The sequence below is a fragment of the Magnolia sinica genome, chromosome 9 (genome assembly GCF_029962835.1).
Source record: "Magnolia sinica isolate HGM2019 chromosome 9, MsV1, whole genome shotgun sequence".
In the NCBI taxonomy this organism is placed as follows: Eukaryota; Viridiplantae; Streptophyta; class Magnoliopsida; order Magnoliales; family Magnoliaceae; genus Magnolia; species Magnolia sinica.
In genome coordinates, this window is record NC_080581.1 from 83,905,285 (window position 1) to 83,928,393 (window position 23,109).

Consider the following 23,109-nt stretch of genomic DNA (forward strand, 5'->3'; position numbering starts at 1 on the left):
TTGAATGATAATTGCTTCGATTAGAGAGGTAGCTTATTGAAAGCTGTTAAAAAAAAGGCATTGAATGTATATTCCATAATAAGCAGGTAGGTTTTTTTGTAAAATTCCATCATCATTATTATTAATTGATAATAATAATAATTATTATTATTATAATTATTCTTGTTGTTATTTTGTGTGCACCTGAGAGGGGAGGTCCATGCACCAAAAATCTCCTATACTGGTAGATTTGTCACCTTGATCACTAACCAACAAACGGTAGCACCATGCTAGCATTTTTATTTTTTTTTTCACTTTTTAACCGAACAAATCAGCCAAGTCAGTGAGTCAAAAAACGATGTACATACCATCATGTATTAAGACGAATGATTTCATGCATGTCAATTTGTAGGCATTGTGGTGCAACCTTTTTTCCAGAGAAATTATCCACTACACAAGTCGCCATCAAATGGGTCAGCATGTAAAATCATCCACAACGTGAACCGTCAAAGTGTCAGCATCTCACCCCTTTCTTGCTTCCATCAGTTGAAACGTCAGCCATATAATGCACGCCATGGCTCTTGGGTACCCTTTGATTTCTCTTTCAGATTCCAGTGGATCCTGTCTCTAGAGAAGCACAATCCCAACTTGCCTGCCAAGAACTCTCCCAGCTCGTACAGTGCCTGAGAATGTGAACAATAACTAATCAGACGAACTGAATCTCCCTTCTTTTTCCCCCCTTTGGTATTGTACTTATATTATTTTTTATCTAGTTGTATTTACATGGATACATATTTTTTCCCATATCTGTAATCTTTCACATGAGTTCCACTAATTCCACGTATATAAACTTAGCCCCTGTATGCGTTGCCAGATATGCCAAGATGCCACCTGCGTCAATCATCCAACCAGTCCATGAGATGGCTTCCACTGTTTAAATGCCATGGCCCAAAAGTTAAGTTGGTCTGCTAGCTGAGTGGGCCACAATTTCCAAAACAACTGACCACTTTAAAAAAACTTGTACCCAAAATTTTAAAACGTCCATTGTTTTGTGACCCATGGTTAGGACTGCAACTTGGGTTCAGGTTGGGTTGTCAAGGTCTCAGGTTGGGTTAGGGTTGGAAAACACCAACCCGATTTGAAATCGGGCTGAGTGAATTCGGGAGGGGTTGGGAATAATCACATGTATTTGGGTCAGGTTAGGGTTAAGTATAAAGGAATTCAGGTTGGACACCTACAGTTAGAATCTCGGACTGGGTTGTGGATCCGGTTCCCTTAGAGGTCGGGTCGGGCTCGGGTTGATCCTGAACCCAACCTAACCTGCCCGAGTTGCACTCCTAACCGTGGCCCACCTGACCAGTGGACCAGCATATTTTTGGGGCTTAGCATCTAGATGATGGATCAACTTAGGGACCGCGCATTTGGCAACACATTGGGGGGAAGTGTGCTGGGTTATACACTGGCGTGTGGAATTAGGAAATCATCATTTAATTTGGCATGTTTGGCTTGCTGAATCGTCATGCCAAGATGGAAAATAGAATCCATGCCTATCCTACAAATACAGTATAGATACATTACATATACCTTTGAAATTGCCATGGTGATATCTAGAACAGATAAAGCTTAAAAGAATATACATAATGCAATCTAGAGATTGGAAGCAGCAACAGAATGCTAAAGAGGGGGAAAAAATAAGACAAACGGTAATCTCAAAGAAATTTGGATTAATATTGCTGTTTTCAAGTATTTTTTTTCCCCTTTCATATAACCAAAAGAGTTGTGTGCTAGTGAGGACCAAGAGTTGTGTGCTCGTATCTCCACCACCCAAAATTGGTAGGAAGGAATCTAAAAATGCATTTCAAAATGGATAAAGGAGATGCAATTCAAAATGGATAAAGGAGATGCAAGCATGCATTTCTTTGGCTTCTTTTTCTATTTTGGTAAATGGATCGCCACAAGGTTTTTTTAAAGCTTCTAGGAGACTTAGACAGGGGGACCCGTTGTCTCCCCTTTTGTTTGTGGTGACAGCAGAAGCTTTAAATAGAGTGCTAGCAAAAATTCAAGAAGTCAAGTCTTATATTGGGTTTCAAAGGATCCCCTTAAGGGGACTGTGTCTCTCATTTGCAGTTTGAGGATGATACTTTTTAAAAAAAATAAAAAAAATAAATAAATAAATAAATTTTGCGATGCAGAAACTCCAGTGGTAGACAACCTGAGGAAGATATTAGGATGTTATGAGGAAGTTTCAGGTTTAAAGATGAATGTTAGAAAGGGCGAGATGTTAGGAATCGGTCTATCCAATGAGGAAGTTTCCAGTTTTGCAGTATTGTTCGGGTGCTGTGTTGGAAAGACATGCCCTTCTTCTCATTTGGGCTTCCATTATGTTTGGGAAAACCAGCAAAACATGTGGGGTAACGTAACTGAAAAACTAAATGGTAGAGTCGACATCTATTGCTAGGAGGGCGAACAACGGTTATCAAAGCAGCATTATCCAATCTTCCTCCCTATTTCATGTCTTTGCTCAAATGGCCAAGGTCTGTACTGGACAAGTTGGAGAAGCTGAGGTGCGAAATCTTGATGAGGGGAGTTGAAGATGGACATAAGTTTCATCTTCTCAAGTGGGGAGAGGTGTATGAACCGATATTTGAAGGTGGAGTGGGTATTCGGGTGTTAGAATCCATGAAAGTGGCATTGTTAGGGAAGTACCAATGGAGGTTTTCTACTGAAGAAGGTAGGCTAAGGGAGGTTACAGTTTCAAAATATGGTGTACAATTGGTTGGTGGGTGGGGGGTGGTGTGTGGGGAGAGATAGAGATCGTTGCATTGTCGAGCTTCAGGCATATGAAAAGCAATCACCTCTATTGGTCTGTCATTCAATCAAGGATTGATTTTCTCTATTGGAGATGGGACTCGTATCTGATTTTGGGAAGACCCTTGGTGTGGGGACAGTCTGTTGGAACAAGAGTTTCCATTGTTGGCAAGGTTGGCCCCACCTAAAAATATGCTTGTAGCTAGTTGCTACTTTCTTCATGGCGGCAATGGTGTTTGGTGTCCTCCTTGTTGGAGGGATTTATCTGACAAGGAGGCGGATGAGTACACCAAATTGTTGGAGCGATTACAAAAAATTCATCTCCTCGATTCTTTTGGATTCTCCGGTATGGAATGCTTCTTCATTGGGAAAATTCACAGTTCAAGCCTTCTACAAGTTGATACGAAAATCATGACCTCTTCAAGTAAGGAATTCTTTCATGGTTTTTTGTTCTATGGAGCTCCAACTAAGGTGACAGCTTTTGCATGGTTGAAAGGGCAAAAGAGAGTCTTAACCATAGATAACCTTTAGAAACGGTCTATGGTTCTTCCCAACATTTGCCTCGTGCATGAATGATGTAGAGTCAATAGATCATCTCTTTCTCAATTGCTCCTTTAAGATGCAAGTTTGGATCGCATTTCTACTTTTATTTGAAGTTGCTTGGGTAATGCCTTCTTTAGTAAATGCAGTTTTTGGGCTTGGCATGAAGGGATCCTAGGAAAGGATGAATTGGTCATTTGGCGCATGGTCTTGCTAGCAATTTTGGGGAACATCTGGAAGGAATGAAATAGAAAGTGCTATCTCAACAGTACAGGTTCGTGGGAGGAGGCAGTTTGGAAGTCTAAAAGAGATGTTTTAGAGTGGGCATCTGGGGTAAATAATGTCAAAGAATGTAAAGTTTTGTCTTTGATCAGGTTGAAATATGAGGCTGTATTCTTTTCCGCTTTGACTTTTGTCTTAGCAGCTTATTAATAAAATTACAGTACTCTTCAAAAAAGAAAAAAGAAAAAAGGACAAGAATAACCTTTTTGATAGACAACATTGAGAACCTCTCAAGTCCAACTGGTTGGACTATAAGTTACGGTCCACCCAGCAGATTAAACTGCCAAACTTTCATGTGGGCACAGCATCCAACCCATCAACTCAGTTGGCCCAATCACGAGTATCACCTTGTGCAAAAATCATCCACATGCACTCATCAATGTGGACTACCCTTGTACTTTGCTATTTATCAATGGCAAGAAATTGTTTTCTATGGTGTGACCCACCTGTGAGTAGATGGGGCTGATTTTTTGCACAAGGAGATCCTTACAGTGGGGCCGGCCTATTGAAAGGTTGGATGGATGTCACATGAACTAAATAGGTTGGAAGTTATCATTGGGTGGACTATAACTTGTGTTCCAACCAGTTGGACTTGAGACCTCAACAATAATAACCTGGGTGTGAGGAGGTTGGGAAAATATGAAGGTAGTTTTGTCATACCATATGGTACTTTTTCTTTTTTATAAATTCAGGCCTCGTTGCATCATAACCAGATGCGCTATCCAGCTGGAGACATATGGCAACTGGATTACTTCAAAAGTCCAGGCCATTTAATGCAACTCTGATTAAGAAGCAAAACAGGATAAAAGGGCAGAAAGTAATATTTGCAAGAAATATCTTGCCAAAAGAATAAAGAGGAATTTAGATAATCCCCAGGCCAGGATATGCATGGTATGCTTGGGAATAGAGTTTGTTCAAGTAAGTCCAATGTCAGTCATCCAGATCATAGTTCCATTCGGCCGACTGTTGATGGACAATTTTCCAGAAGGATCCCAGATTGGAACATTTAGCCAACAACCTTGGTCCTCTCTGTTGAATGTGGACCATTGCTGCATTTCACTTCTTAACTGTCTATGTGCCGGCCACAAATTGAAAGGTTAAAATTGTCGTATTCCAATAGATATTTTGGGGCATGGTCTATCGATGATTGTTCCAAACAGACCAATGGTCCAGGTCTCCAAACAATGGGCCCCACTTGAACTTTTTTTTCTTGAAAAGTATCCACTTGAACCGTGCTGGTTAGAAGTGAGTTGGTACAAGTTGAAGTTTCTAAAAGGGCAAGGGGAAGGCCCAAATGGACGTGGGTAGAGGTAGTAAGAAAAGATGTGATGGCCTATGGTTCTAACTGAAGTTAGAACCCATGATAGGGTGGAATGGTGGAATTGGAATATGTAGCCAACAGCAAGTAATTGGGATAAGGCTTAAATGATGATGATGATCCACTTGAACAATTGAAAACTCAAGGATAGAATGTATATCCTCACAAGTAAAAGAGGGAAAGTAACTTGAATATCAAGGGGTAAGAAGGCTAGTTAGACTCCTTCAAATGACAGGAATAACCCTGAGTTCTGCCATTGAGTTTCCTTCTATTGACAAGACTGACAAATGTCCTTGTTAGTTTTGCCAAGCTGAGCCCCTAAAACTGCCAATGAAACCAAGGTTTGTTTTTGTTCAGAACAAATCCTGTTTCCGAGCAATTTAAGCTCTTTCCATTACTAGATTTTGCAATTTATCATTATCATTGATCCTGAGAGCTCAAAATTTTTTTTAAAAAAAATGGAAAAAGAAAAAGAAAAAGAAAGAAAGAAAGAGAAATCACAAGTTAATAAAGCAACAATAAGAACAAGAGAAAGGCAAGCAAAATTACCAAACTCCCCGTCACAACCACAAGCCAAACGTGTTTTTAAATTTTAATTTAAAAAAATCCCATAACGGAGATATAGCAAACATCTCGGAGTTTCCATGACTGATATTCAAATTTTCCTGCAACTTTTTTGCCATCTCTCATAAGTTGAAGAAATTTCTATAATATAAGAAATTACATACCTCAAGCTCTTGATCTGTAGTTCCTTCAGCTTGGCGTTGACCACTTGATCCAACGAGAACAGCGGTCGGGAGCCCCAAGACACAGACCAACTCCAGTAAGCAGGCCAGAGTCTCACAAGCAACCTGCAATGATGGTGGTGCTTCTTGGATTCCAGAAACCACAGCCTCAGTGAAGTCCGTTTTTGGGCCTATCTGGGCACCATAAACTGTAATTTTTCGGTCAGCCTGTGTTAAATTTGTCATTTCACGCCTTAGTTTTTGTGCAGCCACAATTAATGGGAGTACAATTGTAGGTAAATCTGAGGAATTTTCTCCAATGATAGATGCCAAAACTCCATTAACGGCATAAGCAGCAACTGGCGGCTCATAGTTTTGCAGAAGCACTATGGACACCTGAAAAGATCAGGAACTCAGATTTATCTGCTTAGTATTGTTATCAAGGATGAAATCTTCTGTAATGATTTACTTAGAACTGTTAAATGGAATTTGATTTCTGGTGAAGTTAAAATATCTTCTTTGATGATCTACTTAGAAATATATAATGGAATAAGATTTCCACTGAATTTAGATTAACACATAGGCGGCGCACACGTGCACACACTACACACACACACACACACACACACACACACACACACAATTGGGACACAATTGCTACCAAATCATGGAAGTTGATAAGCTGGCCAAATCATAGACTATCTTTGACAATTTGCAGTAAGTTGGAGTCTTGGAGACTACCCGCCAATCCGCATAACTCAAAAACTAATGTTTCTTTTCTCCGGTCTGAAATCCTTTCAGTCAATGTATTACAATCTGTTGTATTTTCACTCCATTACCCAGGTAGCATCCATAGATTCTTCTTCTCGTAGCCTGTTGGTTTTTTTTTCCTTGAATGAAAACAAAATTTTATAGAAAGAAAGCACCAAAGAAAAAAGCTAAGGTGCACAAATCATCAGCCCAAACAAGAGAGACAAATTACAATTTACAGTAATCAAGAACCTTTAAGCAAGAGTCCCATCCCACTACATCTAGCTTTGCCCTACTGAAAACCTCCATCACCGAACCACTTATTTTGAAAGCATTGACTATTCCTTTCACCCAAACAGACCCTTTGGTTAAAAGCAATAACAACTTCCATCCCTTAATGCTTTCTTGCATTCCTCCTAATCAAACGGTAGAGAGGGGAATCTGTCATAATATGGGTCAATGGTTTTTTTTCCCCTCATTTGCTAACATGTCATTTCCACATACTCCATACCCTTATCTATGTTATATACAATGCTAGTGGTTTTGAACATTTTTGCCTTTATAATTAGTCTTATGATGCCGACATCAGTGGCGCACCCTTTAGAGTGTACCAGAGGAGGAGGGGTCACTGACAGAGTACTGGAGCGGGGGAGTTGATGTGGATGAACGTTGGATCCATCGAACCAATTTTCTGACGCGCTACGAGTGCTGGAGCGGCATGACTGCACCTTGACCATGGATCCATGGGTCGGATTTCACACCCTACCATACGGGTGTTTTAGTTTTAGGCAGTTTTGTTCTTTCCCTATTTCAGGGGCTTTATTGCACTTTCTTTACTTTTCGTCTTTTTTTTTTTTTTTTTTTTGGTTATTTTTCTTGTTTCTAGGGGTTTCAGTGCACTTTTACTTTTCCATGGCTTATATATATGTTGTGAGAAATCCTATTTTGGATTATTATTGAATGAATAGAAATTTGTCTCTTTTCATCCTCTTTATTCAAGAGATTAGGGTTTCAGGATTGGCCCTTGGGTGTTGAGGATTCAAGCTCCGATTTTAGATTTCCTTCTTTCTAAGATCCTCGAGGTGCAAAAAAAGGTAAGAATCATCCTCCTTCTTTTCTTTTGATGACAAAAGGACCAATACATTCTTCATCTCTAACCCCTCATCCTTCACCCTTTTCGTTCCTCTCTGGATATCCCTTTTCTAGTTCGAACGGAAAAGAGGGATGGTTAGTCAGTAGAATCCGATCCAAGCTTAATCGTGGACTGACTTATGCTAGATCTAGGATATCCTCATATCCTGAAGTCATCCCTTTTTACTGTTTACGTGATCTGATGCTAATGGGCATGATCCTGACGGAATAACCTCATCTTTGTGTTGAGATTTACCCAATCCTTTGATTGGAAAAGGTTAGTTAATTTGTGTATTTATTTAAATATTCTTTAACCTGATTATACATGCATCTAGGGTTAGGTCATCACATATCCCTGCATCATCTTAGGAACTATGGTTATTAGGGGGTAAAACTGTAGTTAAAAATGTAATAGCTTGACAAGTGATGGTTTGGATTTCATCACACAAAAAGAGTCATGAATGGCCTAAATTGAACCCATTTCCTTTCACTTATTTTAATGTATGTAGTCCACATTGACCTCTCATCTCCTTTGTCCGTAACTGCACTAAGCGTCTAATTAGGGAGACTATGCGACAAAGGCTCTATGGGGCTCACCTTGATGACTGTGTGACAATTCTCCATACATCTGTTGCATTGGCTCATGTTAGAATGTTAGCCAAAAAATTAGGCAAATTGAAGGCTTAAGTGATCCACAACAATGGAAACAATGAGGATGGGTAGCCCATCACTCCCTTCTCTCTACGTGTAGCACGCACTTGCGTGTAGCCCCCACATTTCCCACCGCCTCTCGCTACTTTTTCTCCCATTTGAATCTCTCTCAATTTTTTCTCTCCACCCCTTCCTTTCTTCACATGCACCGCAGATTCCATGACCCTATTTCATGATAACAGATATGATAAGGTCAATATGACTAAGCTCTAATATTACAGAGGCCATCTCCACCATACATGTGTCTTTTTACTGAGTCCATCTTCACCAATCTACATAACATAAAAAAATGAAAAAAGGTCCAGAATATTTTCAATTAGAGTATTACAACCCCTTGTATTTTCGTTCCATCACCCAAGTAGCATCCATAGATTCTTCCTCTCATAGCCTTTCGTTTAGAAGTAGCAATGGCTTCTATCCATTAACATTTTCATGTTTCTCTCCTAACATCCATGTATGGTGGAAAGGGGGGTCTATAGTATTATGGGTCAAGGATTACTAATGCTCATTTCCACACTCTATGCCTTTATTAATAATAACGGATATGATAAGGTCAAGATGATTGAGTTCTATATCCTGGAAAAAAAAAAAAGGATGATTGAGCTCTTTTTTTCTTTTCTTTTTTTTGTTGGAGAGGTAACACCACCAGGGATTGAACCCTGGATCACTCACACACACTACACCGTCTCTACCAACTCCTCCAACAAGTAGGTCCACTGTGATTGAGCTCTAATATTGCTGATTCCTATCTCCGCCATACATGTTTCTTTCTGCAGAATCCATCTCCAGCAATCTACATAACACAAAAACTTGTGTTTTTTTTTCCATGGTTTGAAATCATTTCAATCAAAGTATCACAACTACTCGTATTCTCACTCCATCATCCAAGCAGCAACCATTGATTTTACCTCTCATAGTCCTCTTTTAAGAAGAAACAATAGCTTTCTTTCGTTAATGTTTTCTTGTTTCTCTCCTAACATCCATTTATGATGAAGAGGGGGATCTATCACATTCCGAACCATACTCTTATTCACAATAACCAGAATGGTAAGGTCAAACGATTTAGCTCTAAAATTGCACATTCCATCTCTTCCATACATTGGGCATGAGGTGTATGAATAAGGTCCATCCATAGCATGAATGGCGCGAGAAAAGGTAAAGAGATTCGGAGAGGAGGAAAAAAAAAGGAGGGAGGTGGAGGGAAAAGGTGGGGGCTACACGCGGGTGCGTACTATACATAGAAAGAGAGAGAAGGGAACGGGGGTTGACCTATCCTCACTGTTTCCCTTTCTACGGCTAACTCAAGTCCCCAATTCGCCTAATTTTTGTGCTTATGTCCTAACATGAGTCAATAAAACAAATGTATGGAATGAATGCTATCATATTACATAGTCATCTAGGTGGGCCCTATAGATCCTTTGCCGTACAGTATCCCCAATTAGATACTTCATGCAAGCTACATGCAAAGAAGATGAGAGATCGGCGCAGGCTACACATTAAAAGTAAATGAAAGAAGGAGGGTTCGATCTTGGTCTTTCATGGCACCTTGTATGGTAAAATTTGAACCGTCTATTGCCAAACAACTACATTTTTCATGATTGTTTTACCCTATACTAACCAAAGTTCCTAAGATTAATTGTGAGGGCAAAATTGTCAAAAACTACCAACATTATAACATAGATAACGAAAATGATAAAGTCAAGATGATCGAGCGCTAATATTGTAGAATCCATCTCCAACATGCATCATGGGTGCATGAATGAGGGCCATCCATCTAATGGGTTGTATTATGGATGCCCCACAATGAAAACCACACCCGTTGGATGATCCTAGCCATCCAACCAATGACCTCCAACCTAACTAAAGGAACCAAAAAGTGAATGATCAACATTCAACAGGAAAAATGTGTAAAAGTCATATGACTATGATTATCCATCTAGGTTTCAATCCATGACCATCCAAGATAGGGTTGACTATTGGCTAGAAGTAATGGTAGTGTTTTTGGGAAACTTGTACATTTAATGATTTTTTATTTTTTTTTGTTGATACTTCGAGACTCTTGGACACTCCATGACCTGACACAACATGTCACCCCCAGGGAAGTACCGACAAAGTTCACAAATAACATCTTAAAAAAGTGTCTTGTGTTGGACATTTCAAATGAGGTTCCTGATGTTTATCCATTGCAAGTTCTTTTTCCCCCTTTCTTTTTTCCTATGTAGGTTCTTTGCTATTTTATCAAGTAGGTTTTTCTTGTTAAGTCAAATATTTATTCCTTCATTGTGATCAAGCTCTCAACAAACTTGTGGTGTCAAGGGAGCGATTTATAGATCTGCACTCATAGACTCTAGGATCAACATTCACTATTTATTATATGGTTGTTTAGATATCAAAATCAAAATTCAAGCTATTACTTTGTTTTCTCTATCTAATGAGAATTTGTAAATTTCAGGTATGCAAGTGAAATAATTATATGGTGTAAGCACAGGCTACAACATTTTTAAATGATTGATGCATGATGTTCATTGTTTCTTAATTCACTATTTGATGGGGAGGTTTCATATGCATCTTTACATGCAGTGCACCTGCCAACCTAGCAAGTGTGTGTATCATCTAAGTGGAGCATTAGGTGAGTCCACCATGAAGATGAGGATGTGCAAAGACCAGGATGGTCAATCATTAGGCTGGTCACATCTCACATGTGAATGCTGAATATGGACCATCAGGATGTGTTTTCAAACCATCCATTCTATTCATATAGGGGGTTGAAGTGTGGACCGCGAAGGAAGAAAAAGATTGCTCTAAGCTAAAGATAGCGCTATTATATTCCCCAGAATGGGAATATCATCTCATTATGAGGGATGAGTTTTATACAAATATAGCACTATGCTAATGATAGGCAAAACGTGCTATTGCAGTATCTAATGGAGCATAAGCTGACGGATAGCAGCAAAAAAAGAAGAAGAAGAGGACATCTTTCTTTCTTCCATTCACGTGACTAGCCTAGTTTTTTTTTTTTGGACATGCATTCATCTTCAGGCAAGGGGCAAATTTATGCACACCTAGATGTCCAATGCATGTGCATTGAGTTTAAAGGTGCACGTAGGGCTAGCAAACCTTATTGATGATTTGGATTGTTATGATTCCATATTGATTTGACCTAAATGATACATTTGGGGGAGTAATTTTGATACATAGGTTGAGTGTGATGGTACACACAAACAATCAGAAATTGTACTACATGGCATGCATTAACTCAAACCATCGAAATCATAGGCCCATAGTCGAGAGTTCATCTTCCCAAAATCACATTAACTATCCTATGCTCTAAATAGTCGTTATTTGTTTGTTGAAGAACTTGAAATCAGACATAAATTGTATATTTATTGGAGTAATTTGATACTCTGGTTTAGTGTGATGGTACACATACAAGCAGTACAAAATTGTACATGTGGCATGCAGTACCTCAAGTTAAACCATCGAAATTGCAAGACCAATGTGGATAGGTCATCTTCCCAAAATAGATTGATTCAACTATTCTAAGCTCTAATTAATGGCTTTTTCTTTGTTGAACAACTTGAACTTGGACCATAAATGATATATTTATTGAAGTAATTTGATACTTGGCTGACCGTGATCATACACACGTAAGCTGTCAGAAATTGTGCATGTGGCATGAATTAACTCATGGTAAACCAACATAATTGCATGACCATTGTAGATAGGTCATCTTCCCAAACTCATATTGACCATTGAAACATATGTGGGGCCACAGAAGCTTTGGATCAAGCTAATACTTTTGTGTTTTGAGTTCATCCCAGTGGAAATGGCCTAATGAACAGTTTGGATGGCATATAAATATCAAGGTAGACCCTGAGAAGGTTTCAACGGTAGACATTTCCCTCCCAACTTTTCCTGTCTTGTGGCCCATTTGAGTTTTGAATCTGCCCCACTTTTGGGGACATGCCCTAACATAAGCTGGCAAAACAGATGGATTTCTTACAAACATCACAGTGGGCCCTACCTAGTTTCGGTTGGGGGTCGCAGGCAATCGATGTCCCAGTTGCAGATGTCGGTTCGTAGAGGAACCAACCTCTTAGAAATGGTTTACTTCTAGTGCTACTAGAAGACTAGATAGGGGTGTGTGTGTGTGTCAAAACGCAGGGTGTAAATATCACTTTCCTAATATATAACTTTCTTAAAAAAGAAGAAGCTGAAATGCCTTCTCTGGCAAAGACATTCTTCTTGTTTCTTGAATCTACGGAACAGAAACAAAATCAACGTGCCTGAGACAACCCCTGAGAATCGATGAAATTTACAATCTCGCCCGACGCCTTCGCATCCGTTATTCCATAACGCTCCAACGACAGATCGAACGAGGATTCGCTGCAAAAAAGAAAGGAAAAAAGAAAGAAGGAAAGGAGAAGAAGAAATCAATTTCAACTTTATCAGCGAGAATTTGAAAAGAAAGGGAGAGATCATGAGAAATTAGGTTTTTTTTTTTTCCGAGCAATGGAGATATAAGAAAATAGGGGCGAATTAGTAAATAAGAGAGGGAGGGAAGGTGATTGGGGAAGAGAGAATACGTTCTTTGGAGAGAGGAATTAGGGTTTGGTTGGAGAGCGTCGTAGATAGCAGGGCCGAAGCCATCGCTGTCTCTGCAAAGGAAAATCACCTTCGCTGCTGCTTTCATCCTCTCTCTCTCTCTGTAATCACAGAAACGAATAGCCCTGAGACGGAAATGAAGAGAAGACTGGGTTCAGTTCGCATATAGCGCACGGTCGCAGAGAGGGCAGTGAATCGCGTGATGTGTAAAATCTGTACGGCCCACCGTAGATGTACGTGTCTTATCTACGCCGTACATCCGTTTTTTCGGATCATTCTATGTCATGAACACAAAATTGAAGGAAATCCAAAGCTCAAGTGGACCATATCGCAGGAAACGGTAGGGATAATGACGTTCGTTGGAACCTTCCTAGGGGCCAAGTGATGTTTGTTTGTCATCTAACCTACTTATAAGGCCACACACGTGGATGTAGGGAAAATACATATATCATCTTAATTTAAAACTTATGTGGCCCTGACAATTTTTCAACAGTATTTTATTTGCGAGCTCTTAAAAGCTTGGCATGGAGTGCATTTGGGCAAGCAGAGAACTCTGTTATGGAGAATGGCCATTCTCGTGGTCTGGTGGTCCGTATGAGAAGGAAGGAATGGTAGATGTTTCCGCAATGAAAACAGGAGGGCAGAAATTATCTCCCAAAGGGTGAGGCTGCGGATCCTTGAGTGGACCCCCATTTCTGATAAGCTTAAGGATTGTAACCTCCTCTTTCTTGGGTGACCAAGCCATCATCTTTGGCTCGACTCAACTCTGTCAGTAGATCGGACTAGTTCGAGCCAAGTTCGAGCTCTAGCTTTCGAGTCGAGTTTGAGTTCAACTTTTTGAGCCGAGTTCGAGTTATAGTTTTCAAGTTTGAGTCTGAGTTTAGGGGGGGACGAGCAGAGTTGCTCACTGCTAGTGGGGCGAGATGACTAACGAGCAGAGAGAGAGGGAGCTGCTGGTCAGGCGGGATGATTGGACGAGCAGATAGAGCTAGGGTCGGCGGGTCGCTGTTGGTCAGGCGAGATGACTAGACGAGCAGAGAGAGGGAGGTAGGGAGCCGTTGGTCGTTGGGCGGGAGAAGCAGAGAGAGAGAGAGAGAGGGAGAGCTAAGGTCGTTGCTGGTCAGGCAGGACAACTAGACGAGCAGAGAGAGAGGAAGCTGGTATGCAAGTAGAGCACGTTCTTTTTTCAAACGAAAAGGGGGAAATGGAAGGGTGGTAGATGCTAGGGTTTTTAAAACTTTTTATATTACCTAACTGAGTCGATCCAAGTTGAGCCAGGTTCGAGCTACATATCGAACCGAGTCAAGTTGAGTTGGGGCCAGCTCGAACTCGGTTCAAACTCATTTTCAAGCTCTAAAACCCAGCTTGACTCGGATTGAACTCGGTTTCGAACTGAGCCGATTCGAGCTTTTTTGAGTCGAGTTGAGTGAGTTGATCAAGCTAGCTCGATTCGTGTACACCCCTATCAGCAATATATAGTAGAGTGGTCTTCTAATTTTATGAACATAAAAGGTTGTAATCTGTTCTGTATTGGAGGGTAATCATCCCACTATCTCAGCAGGCTGTATTCCTCGTTAGTGTTTTTTTCTTTTTCTAATATAAAGTAATCATTATCTCTCAAAAAAAAAATAAAAATCCAGACTCATAATGATCTAGGAAAAAGGATGAATAAGTGGGTGATAAAAATATATTACAGTGGCCTCGTACAGTTGCTCAGAGCTTACTTAGTTACTCAAAGAATTATATACCATTCTTATCTCACGCAAATGGGTGAAACACCGAAATTCCCTGGGATTCATCATGTTATATATATGTAAAATCCACTCTATACACCAGGTGAGAGTTACTATCTCGACAGGGCATGCAAAAGATAAACGGGATTTAAGTCATAAATAACTACACTATCAAATTTCTTCCAAAACAGAGAGGGTAATAAAAATATATTACAATGGCCCCTCAGTTCTTTCATAACTTAGTTTTCAGAGAATGTTATACGGTTCTTATCCTACGCAATTATGTGAAACACCCTAGCTCCGTATGATACCGCGTGTCATATATGTAAAATCCACTCTATCTATACGTAAAATCTACTTTGTCTATGGGTGAGAGCTACTATCTCAACAAGGCATGTAAAAAATAAACCTATTAAAGTCATATGATGTAGCTTGTCTGAGTTTTTTTTTTTTTTTTTTAGAATCAAATTTACTTTTTAATCTTCAAAGGCTTCTTAAAGCATTAGACTTGATTAACAGTTTTGATGAAAGATAAACACCATGGTTGCCTCTCATACATACTTACCATCCAACATTCATTTCCATTGTTCCATGTTGTGTGGCCCTTCTAAGTAATACATCTATAGCTCATTTGATTTGGAGTTACTTAATATGCTTTTATCATATGAGTAAACTTTGTTAGGCCCACCATGATAGTATGTAATTTATCCATGCCATTTATCTTTTTTTCAGCTCATTTTATGGGTTGATTCCAAAATTTAAGCTTATCTAAAAATTAAGTTAACCATACCATATAAAACAATGGGAATAATGATTTTCACCATTGAAACCTCTTTAGGGCCCACAATGATGTTGATTGGTTATCTAACATGTTCATAAGATCAGCCATGGTAGATAGCCACAGTGGCCAAGCAATGGATGATCAAGCCCACTGATCTAAAACAGCCCTGTGCGAATATTTTTTTAAAAATGGAAATTTTGGCATCCTTTAGGTGATCTGGACCGTTGATTTGGTGGACCGCACCACAGATCCCCTCACCAGAACAATCCTAACCCTTCATTGGAAGGTCAACCAAGTAACAATCGGTTTCTGGTTCCACTGAAAAAGGCCTGCGGATTGGATGGTTGGAATCTTCCAACTTCAGCGAGTTTCAGGGTGTGGTCCATCCACAACCGAGCCTCTGTTGGAAGATATTCTGAGTTTTTAATCATGGGACCCGTTAGAGGTTAACTTCAATATATGAGCCCTTTGCTAGTTTGACTCGCGTGAATGAGATCCATTCCATTCATCAAGTGGGCCACCTCATTTTCATACCTTTTGCTACAAAATCAGACAGATTCAAAAGTCAGGTGGACCACCCCACAAGGAAACAGTGGTGATTGAATGTCCTGCCATTAAAAACTTACTAGAGCCCACTGTGACTTTTTATTTTCCATCCAACCTGTTGATAAGGTCTACAAGACCTAGATGGAAGAAAATTACAATTACCAACTCGATCCAGCGGCCCACAAAATATTTTTAACAGTCATTCACCACTACTTCCAGTGGTGTGGGTCAGGTGAGATTGGATCTGCTTACTTTTTGCGATGATATTAGAAAATGAGCTAGAAAAAAAAAGATAGACAGATGGACGGCATGGGTATATGTATACATGATACATGCATAAAATGATTGGTGTGGATATATTTGGATTTGCTTTATTTTTAGGCATTATGATTTGTAAGAGCAATTTTGTAAATATGCATAATAAATATAAACTCATCATTTATTAATTTTATTGCACCAAGCCACGCCCCCACATCTTTATCTCTATTTTCCAATGGACCAACACTGCGTGAGCTCACGCTGCAATTTCAGCCCATGTCTCAATGGTAGACAGAGTATGTTCAACACTGAGGTCATGAATTCCAGTGCCTATACAGTGTGTGGGTGTGTGAATAAAAAAGAAGAAGAAAAGACTTAGACTTTGCGCCAAAATAAATATTTCAGGCCACGTCGGACGATTTTGCCTTGTCACAACTTAGGCCGGGATTGGCCTTATATTGATTGATGAGGGTAGACCGAGCTTGGCCCAGCCTAACATGACGAGAATTTTTGGAACTTAGGCCTTTATTGACCGACATGGGCTATGCTTGGATGGAGTTTGGCCCAGCCTAATACGACAAGCATTTTTGTGACTTGGACCTATATTGACTGATGTGGGCTAAGCCTAAATAGACCTTGGCCCAGCCTAACGCGACAAGATTTTTGCCTTGACAATATATGGAATTTAATAGATAAGTTACCATCAAAATACTCCTTGAAAATTAAACTTGGATACTTTGGCAGATTATCACAACTGGGGCCTGACTTGAACCTGTCTTGACCAATGCAGGCTAGGCTTGAATAGAGCTTGGCCCAACCTAACGCCACAAGCATTTTTGCCTTAACAATATATGAAATTTAATAGATAAGTTACAATCAAAATACTCTTTAGAAATTAAACTTGGATACTTAGGTAGAATATCACAACTTGAGCCTGATTTTAACCTATAAAATTGATGCGGGCTAGGCTTGCACGGAGCTTGGCCCAGCCTAACATGACGAGCACTTTTGCCTTAACGATATATGATATTTAATAGATAAGTTATATTCAAAATGCTCCTTGAAAATTAAACTTGGATACTTCGACAGAATAGCACAACTTGAGCATGACTTGGACCTATATTGTCTGATGCGGGCTAGGCTTGGATATAACCAGGCCCAACCTAGCACAACTAACATTTATACTCTTTTAGTCCCTTTAATAAGGGCTTTCATTTTCCACCTGCTTCTGGTGGCCCATCACTTTTTATCGACAACGAAGAAGAATCCGACAAAGGATAAGAACCAACTAAAGATATTCCTAACTTTGTATGCCGAGCTTAGCATATATGGGTAGTCCAAAATATGATAAGTCGCCGTAAATATACTCCTTAAAAATTAAACTTGGATAGTTCAGTAGATTATCACAAATTTGACTAATGCAGGCTAAGGCTTGGATGGAGCTTGGCCTACCCTAACACGACAAGCATTTTTTTTCTTGACAATATATGATATTTAATTGATAAGTTGCAATTAAAATATTAAAAAATGAAAGTTAAATACTTCGGCAGAGAATCATAATTCCTACATACATCCTACACAAGTATTTTAAAATTACTTAAGAATTGAATGCATGGAATGCAAGTAATTTAAATGAACGGTTCAAATTAGCAGTACCAATTTAGATCTAGCATGAATTAAAATCGGATTGGTGGACATTTATTATACGGTCAAAAATGAAATGGATGGAAGTGTCTTATTTCAATAAACAAGTGTCTGCTAATCATGCGTTTGGATCATTTAACAAATCAATTTTGGGGCTATAGCTTACTTGCAATGGCTTTGGCAATGGAATAAGTTTAATTTGAGTTGATAGATGCAACGTGTATCATGTCTAAATACCCGTGTATCAAGCATCATGGGTAGCCAGAGTATCAAATAATTCTGGTAGAAAATTTTATAGTCTTACGTCATTCCATTCCTTTCGACACGTCCATCCGACGTGTCCTATCAACTTCAAAATTAATAATATGAGATGGAGTTGATAGTTTTTTAATAAATAACCTCATCCAAACAGCTGGAAAAGGACCTTTTAACCTTTTTGTAAAAGCCCCTCATGCATGCGATGCACGTGTGACATTCAGATTGATCATGATTGATCATCGTGTAGGATTTGACGGCACAGATGACATATAAGTTGTCTTCTTTATTTGCTTATTAAATACGGACGCGGATTAGCTACTGATTGAGTAGCGAGACTTCCTATTGAAGTAACGTCACCAAGTTATGTAAGCCTCACTAAGATATATTCGTTGTATCCACACCTTCAGCCATTTGGAGAGATCATTTTAGAATATGCTTAAAAGAGTGAGGCAGACTCTTAAGAGTTTCGACACCTGGTTAAGGGTACGAGCACGCATAGGTGGTGAAATCCTACAAAGGTGTGAGTGTGTGGTGGTGTGTGTGCGTGTGTTAAAAAATAAAAATAAAAAATGCTTAAAAGAGTGAGGCAGATCCAAAGCTCTAGTGGACCTAACCACAGAAAAAAGTGGGGAGACTAAGGCCCACCACTGAAACCTTCCCCGGGGCTACAAAAGTATTCAATCAATTTGATATTTGTGTTTTCCCTGTGTTAAGTTATGAACCAATTGGATTTCAAGCAAGCATCGAGGAGGACCCTAGGAAGGTTTGGAAGGTTTAAATGGTGGGCGTTAGTCTCCCCACTGTTTTTATACGGTGAGGTGAGGTCGATTAGAGCTATGTATATGCCTCGTTCTTTGAAGCATGCTCTAAAATGATCTTTTCAAATGGATGGATGATGTGGATACAACACATATATCACAGTGAGGCCCACTCTCGCCAACAGAACTTAGGGCCTGTTTGGCCGGGCGGATTAACAGGGATTAAGAGGGATGGGATGGTAAAATCCTGGGATATGCCAAACGAGCCAAATAGGCCCCATGAACTTGTCCCATGATATAGCAAAGCCATGGATCTTAAACCAATCCAGTGACATCACCATCATTACCTTAAAATTGATCCCATCCCTCCTAATCTCGTTCAATCATACCTGGGCCTGTTTGGTTGGACGGATTGGAAGGGATTGGAAGGTAAAATCTCAGGATATGCCGGGCGTGCCAAACAGACTTAATGAACTTGTCCCGGGATATAGCAATCCCATGGATCTTAAACCAATCCACTGACACCACCATCGTTACCTTAAAATCCATCCCATCCCTCATAATCCCATGGGATCCGTCCGGCCAAACAGGCCCTTAGCTACTCAACCTGTCAGTATCTAATCCACGTCCGGCGTTAAGGATCAATTGGACGCAGGATTCGCTACCGACTATGTCAGTACCGAAGAAAGAAAGAAAGGAGAAGAAGAAATAAATTTCAACTTTATCAGCGAGAATTTGAAATGAAAGTGAGAGATCATGAGAAATTAGGGTTTTTTTGTAATATATATTTTTTTAAAATTTTATTTTATTTAAAGCAATGGAGATATAAGAAAATAGGGGTGAATTAGTAAATATGAAAGGGACGGAAGTGTGATTTGGGAAGAGAGAGTACGTTCTTTGGAGTTGGAGAGAGGAGTTAGGGTTTGGTTGGAGAGCATTGTAAATAGCAGGGCCGAAGCCATCGCTGTCTCTGCAAAGGAAAATCACCTTCGCTGCTGCTTTCATCCTCTCTCTCTCTCTAATAACAGAAATGAATAGCCCCGAGACGTAAATGAAGAGAAGACTGGGTTCAGTTCGCATGTAGCGCACGGTAGCAGCGAGGGCAGTGAATCTGATGAGAAACTCTGTACAGCCCACCCGTGGATGTATGTGTCTTATCTACGCCGTACATCCGTTTTTTCGGATCATTCTATGTCACGAACTCAAAATTGAAGGATATCCAAAGCTCAAGTAGACCATAGCGCAGGAAACGGTAGGGATAATGACGTCCGTTGGAACCTTCCTAAGGGCTACGTGATGTTTGTTTGTCATCTAACCTACTTATAAGGCCACACACGTGGATGTGGGGAAAATACATGCCATCTTAATTCAAAACTTATATGGCCCTGGGAATTAGGCATGTAATTCACACTATTTCAGGTGTGTGTGGCCCATTTGAGTTTTGGATATGCTTTAATTATGTATTCATAATGATCTAATAAAAAGGATGAATAAGTGGGTAATAAAAATATATTACGGTTAGAGTTGTACACGAACCGGGTTAGCCCCGTTAACTCGCTCGTCTTGGCCCGAAAAAGCTCAACTCGGCTCGACCCGGAACTGAGTTCGGGTCGGGCCGGGCCATTTTCATTAGCTCGAAACTGAGTTCGGGCCGAGTTAGGATAAGTCCTAGTTTGGCTCGACTTGGTCGGAAACCCGACTCGACTTGGCCTGACTCGGCCCGACTCAGTCGAGTGGTGTGTGTGTGTGTGTATATATATATATTTTAAAACCTTACCCGTCCCTTTCCCCTGTACCCTTCTGGGATAGTTCACCGCCCATCTTTGAAGTGACAGTGACTCATCCACCTCAAAGACGTATAACTTAAACAATCTAGATTCATCCAAATACAAAAAAAGAATTATAATGTCCTGACTAGTTAGATTTTTTGTAGAGTATATAGTTCAACTATTTAAACCGTTAATCGAGGGTCTTATAATGGGACGCGGATTATCTGTTAAAGCCTTTCTCATGAACTTGCCGTAAAGTCTGAACTCAGCCCGAACTCGCTCGATTGCTGACCGAGCAGAGTTCGGATTGGACATGTTGGCCCGGTGACCGGACCGGGCTGGGTTGAGCCCAATTCGAGTTGAATCGACTCGTGTACACCCCTAATTACAGTGACTCTGTAGAGTTGCTCAGAGCTTAGTTATACCAGTCTTATCTCACGCAAATGTGTGAAACACTCCATTTACATGAGATTCATCATGTTATATAAGTAAAATCCATCAGGTGAGAGTTATTATTTTAACAGGGCATGCAAAAGATAAACGTAATTAAAGTAAAATATAAGCTACACTATCAAATTTCTTCCAAAACAAAGACGGTAAAAAAATATATATTACAATGGCCCCACAGTTTTTCCAGAACCTAGTTTTTCAGGGAATCTTATACTATTCTGATATGATGTAAATGTCTGAAACACCCCAGCTTCGTAGGATTCACCGTGTCATATATGTAAAATCCACTCTGTATATATGTAAAATCTACCATCTATCATGCGAGAGCTACTATTTCAACAGGGCATGCAAAAAGCAAGCCTATTAAAGTCATGTAATGCAGACTGTCTAATTTTATTTTATTTATTATTGTTTTTTTATTATCTTTGAATTCTTTTTAAAGAGTTAGACCTGATTAACCGTTTTGATGAAAGATAAACACCATGTTGCCTCCCATACAAGACTACCTTTTACATCCATTTTCATTGTTCCATGTTGTGTGGCTCTTCTAAGTAGTAAATCTATCTCTTTTTTGTGTCATAAAAGATAAACACCATGTTGCCTCCCATACAAGACTACCTTGTACTTAATATTCTCTTATGGCACTTAGTAAACTTTGTTGGACCCGCCATGACTGTATGTGGTTTATCCATGCCATTTATCCTTCTTTTTTTTTTCCAGCTTATTTTAGGAGTTGAGCCTAAAATTTAAGAATATCGAAGATTAAGTTAACCATACCACATGAAACAACATGAATAATGATTTCTATTGTTGAAACCACTTTAGGGCCCACAATGATGTTGATTGGTTACCTAACGTGTTTATAGGATCATATAGACATGGATGAAGGGAAAACACAAATACATGCTTGATCCAAAACTTACCTAGGCTCTGATAATTTTTCAATGGTAAATGCTCAATTCATACTATTTCCTATGGTGTGGTCCACTTGAGAATTAGATATGCTTCATTTTTGGGCTCCAACTCTAAAATTATCTGGTAAAATGGATGAATGGAGTGGATAAAATACATAGACCACGATGGACCCCACAGAGTTTACTTAGTAGGCAATCGGCTCCTTGGCCTAACTAAGAGGAAAGAACTAATGGACGAATGGACTCTTACTCTTGCTCCGGTGGTAGACTATCAGGAATTCAACCACCCGGTCAAGGGTTCGAGTAGCCATAGGTGGGCCCATAGAATTAGGATTTTAAGCTGTGGGGTCCATTGTATATCTAAAATCCATTCCATCCATCAGGTGATAACCATTATTTGAACCATATGCACATAACATAAGGCCGATTAAAAACTTACGTGGGCCACACCCATGAGAACAATATAAAATTGTTCCCAAAACTGCTAAGTACCCACACTGTCACCAGCCTTAATTTGGAATCAGACTGACTTTTGTAATCTCTTCATCCCGGTGAGTTACACCTGATTAACGGGTTTGATGAAAGGTATACACCTTAAGTGTTTCGCATTTAAAAAAAAAAAACTGTGGTTGGCATTACATCTCCATCGTTCCATCTGATGTGGCCCATTTGAATCCTGCATCTAACTTATTTTTGGGTTTATGACTTAGTATTGAGGACAGAACCTGATAGACGGAGTAGATTTACATATACAACATGGTGGGCCCCACAGATTTGGTTGTTTTAGGCGTGCTACAGAGGATTCCTGTTCAGCGGGGGAGAGCTCGTGTATGCTATCCACTGGATAGACTAGGACTGGGAGATCTGAACCGGTAATCAGATGGGCCCATGGTAGATAGCCACAGTGGCCAAGCAATTGACGATCAAGCCCACTGACCTAAAACAACCCTGTGCGAATATAAAAAAAAATTGGAAATTTTGGCCTCCTTTAGGTGATCTGGACCGTTGATTTGGTGGACCGCACCACAGATCCCCTCACCTGAACAATCCCAACCCTTCATTGGAAGGTCAACCAAGTAACAATCTGTTTCTGGTTCCACTGAAAAGCCCTGCGGATTGGATGGTTGGAATCTTCCAACTTCAGCGAGT

At 39.9% G+C, this 23,109-nt stretch overlaps 1 protein-coding gene across 1 annotated transcript; it reads right to left on the bottom strand.

Annotated features, from left to right (window-relative positions):
• Positions 1-323: 323 nt before the first annotated feature.
• LOC131255901 (uncharacterized) lies at positions 324-12,989 on the bottom strand. The gene is made up of 4 exons (XM_058256833.1): positions 12,831-12,989; positions 12,531-12,630; positions 5,656-6,048; positions 324-662 (listed from the first exon to the last, which is right to left on the bottom strand). Exons 1-4 carry the CDS (start codon positions 12,935-12,937, stop codon positions 534-536), a joined length of 729 nt encoding a protein of 242 aa, XP_058112816.1. The 5' UTR covers positions 12,938-12,989; the 3' UTR covers positions 324-533.
• Between the last annotated feature and the right edge of the window lie 10,120 nt (positions 12,990-23,109).

What these genes read in the sequence shown, in the direction of transcription:
- LOC131255901 (XM_058256833.1), bottom strand. Translation starts at nt 12,937, where the DNA reads ATGAAAGCAGCAGCGAAGGTGATTTTCCTTTGCAGAGACAGCGATGGC. An exon ending in AATTCCTCTCTCCAAAGAAC is followed by an intron (nt 12,631 to 12,830) that starts GTATTCTCTCTT and finishes TCTTTTTTGCAG; the next exon opens with CGAATCCTCGTTCGATCTGT. An exon ending in ATTCTCAGGGGTTGTCTCAG is followed by an intron (nt 6,049 to 12,530) that starts GCACGTTGATTT and finishes TGATCTTTTCAG; the next exon opens with GTGTCCATAGTGCTTCTGCA.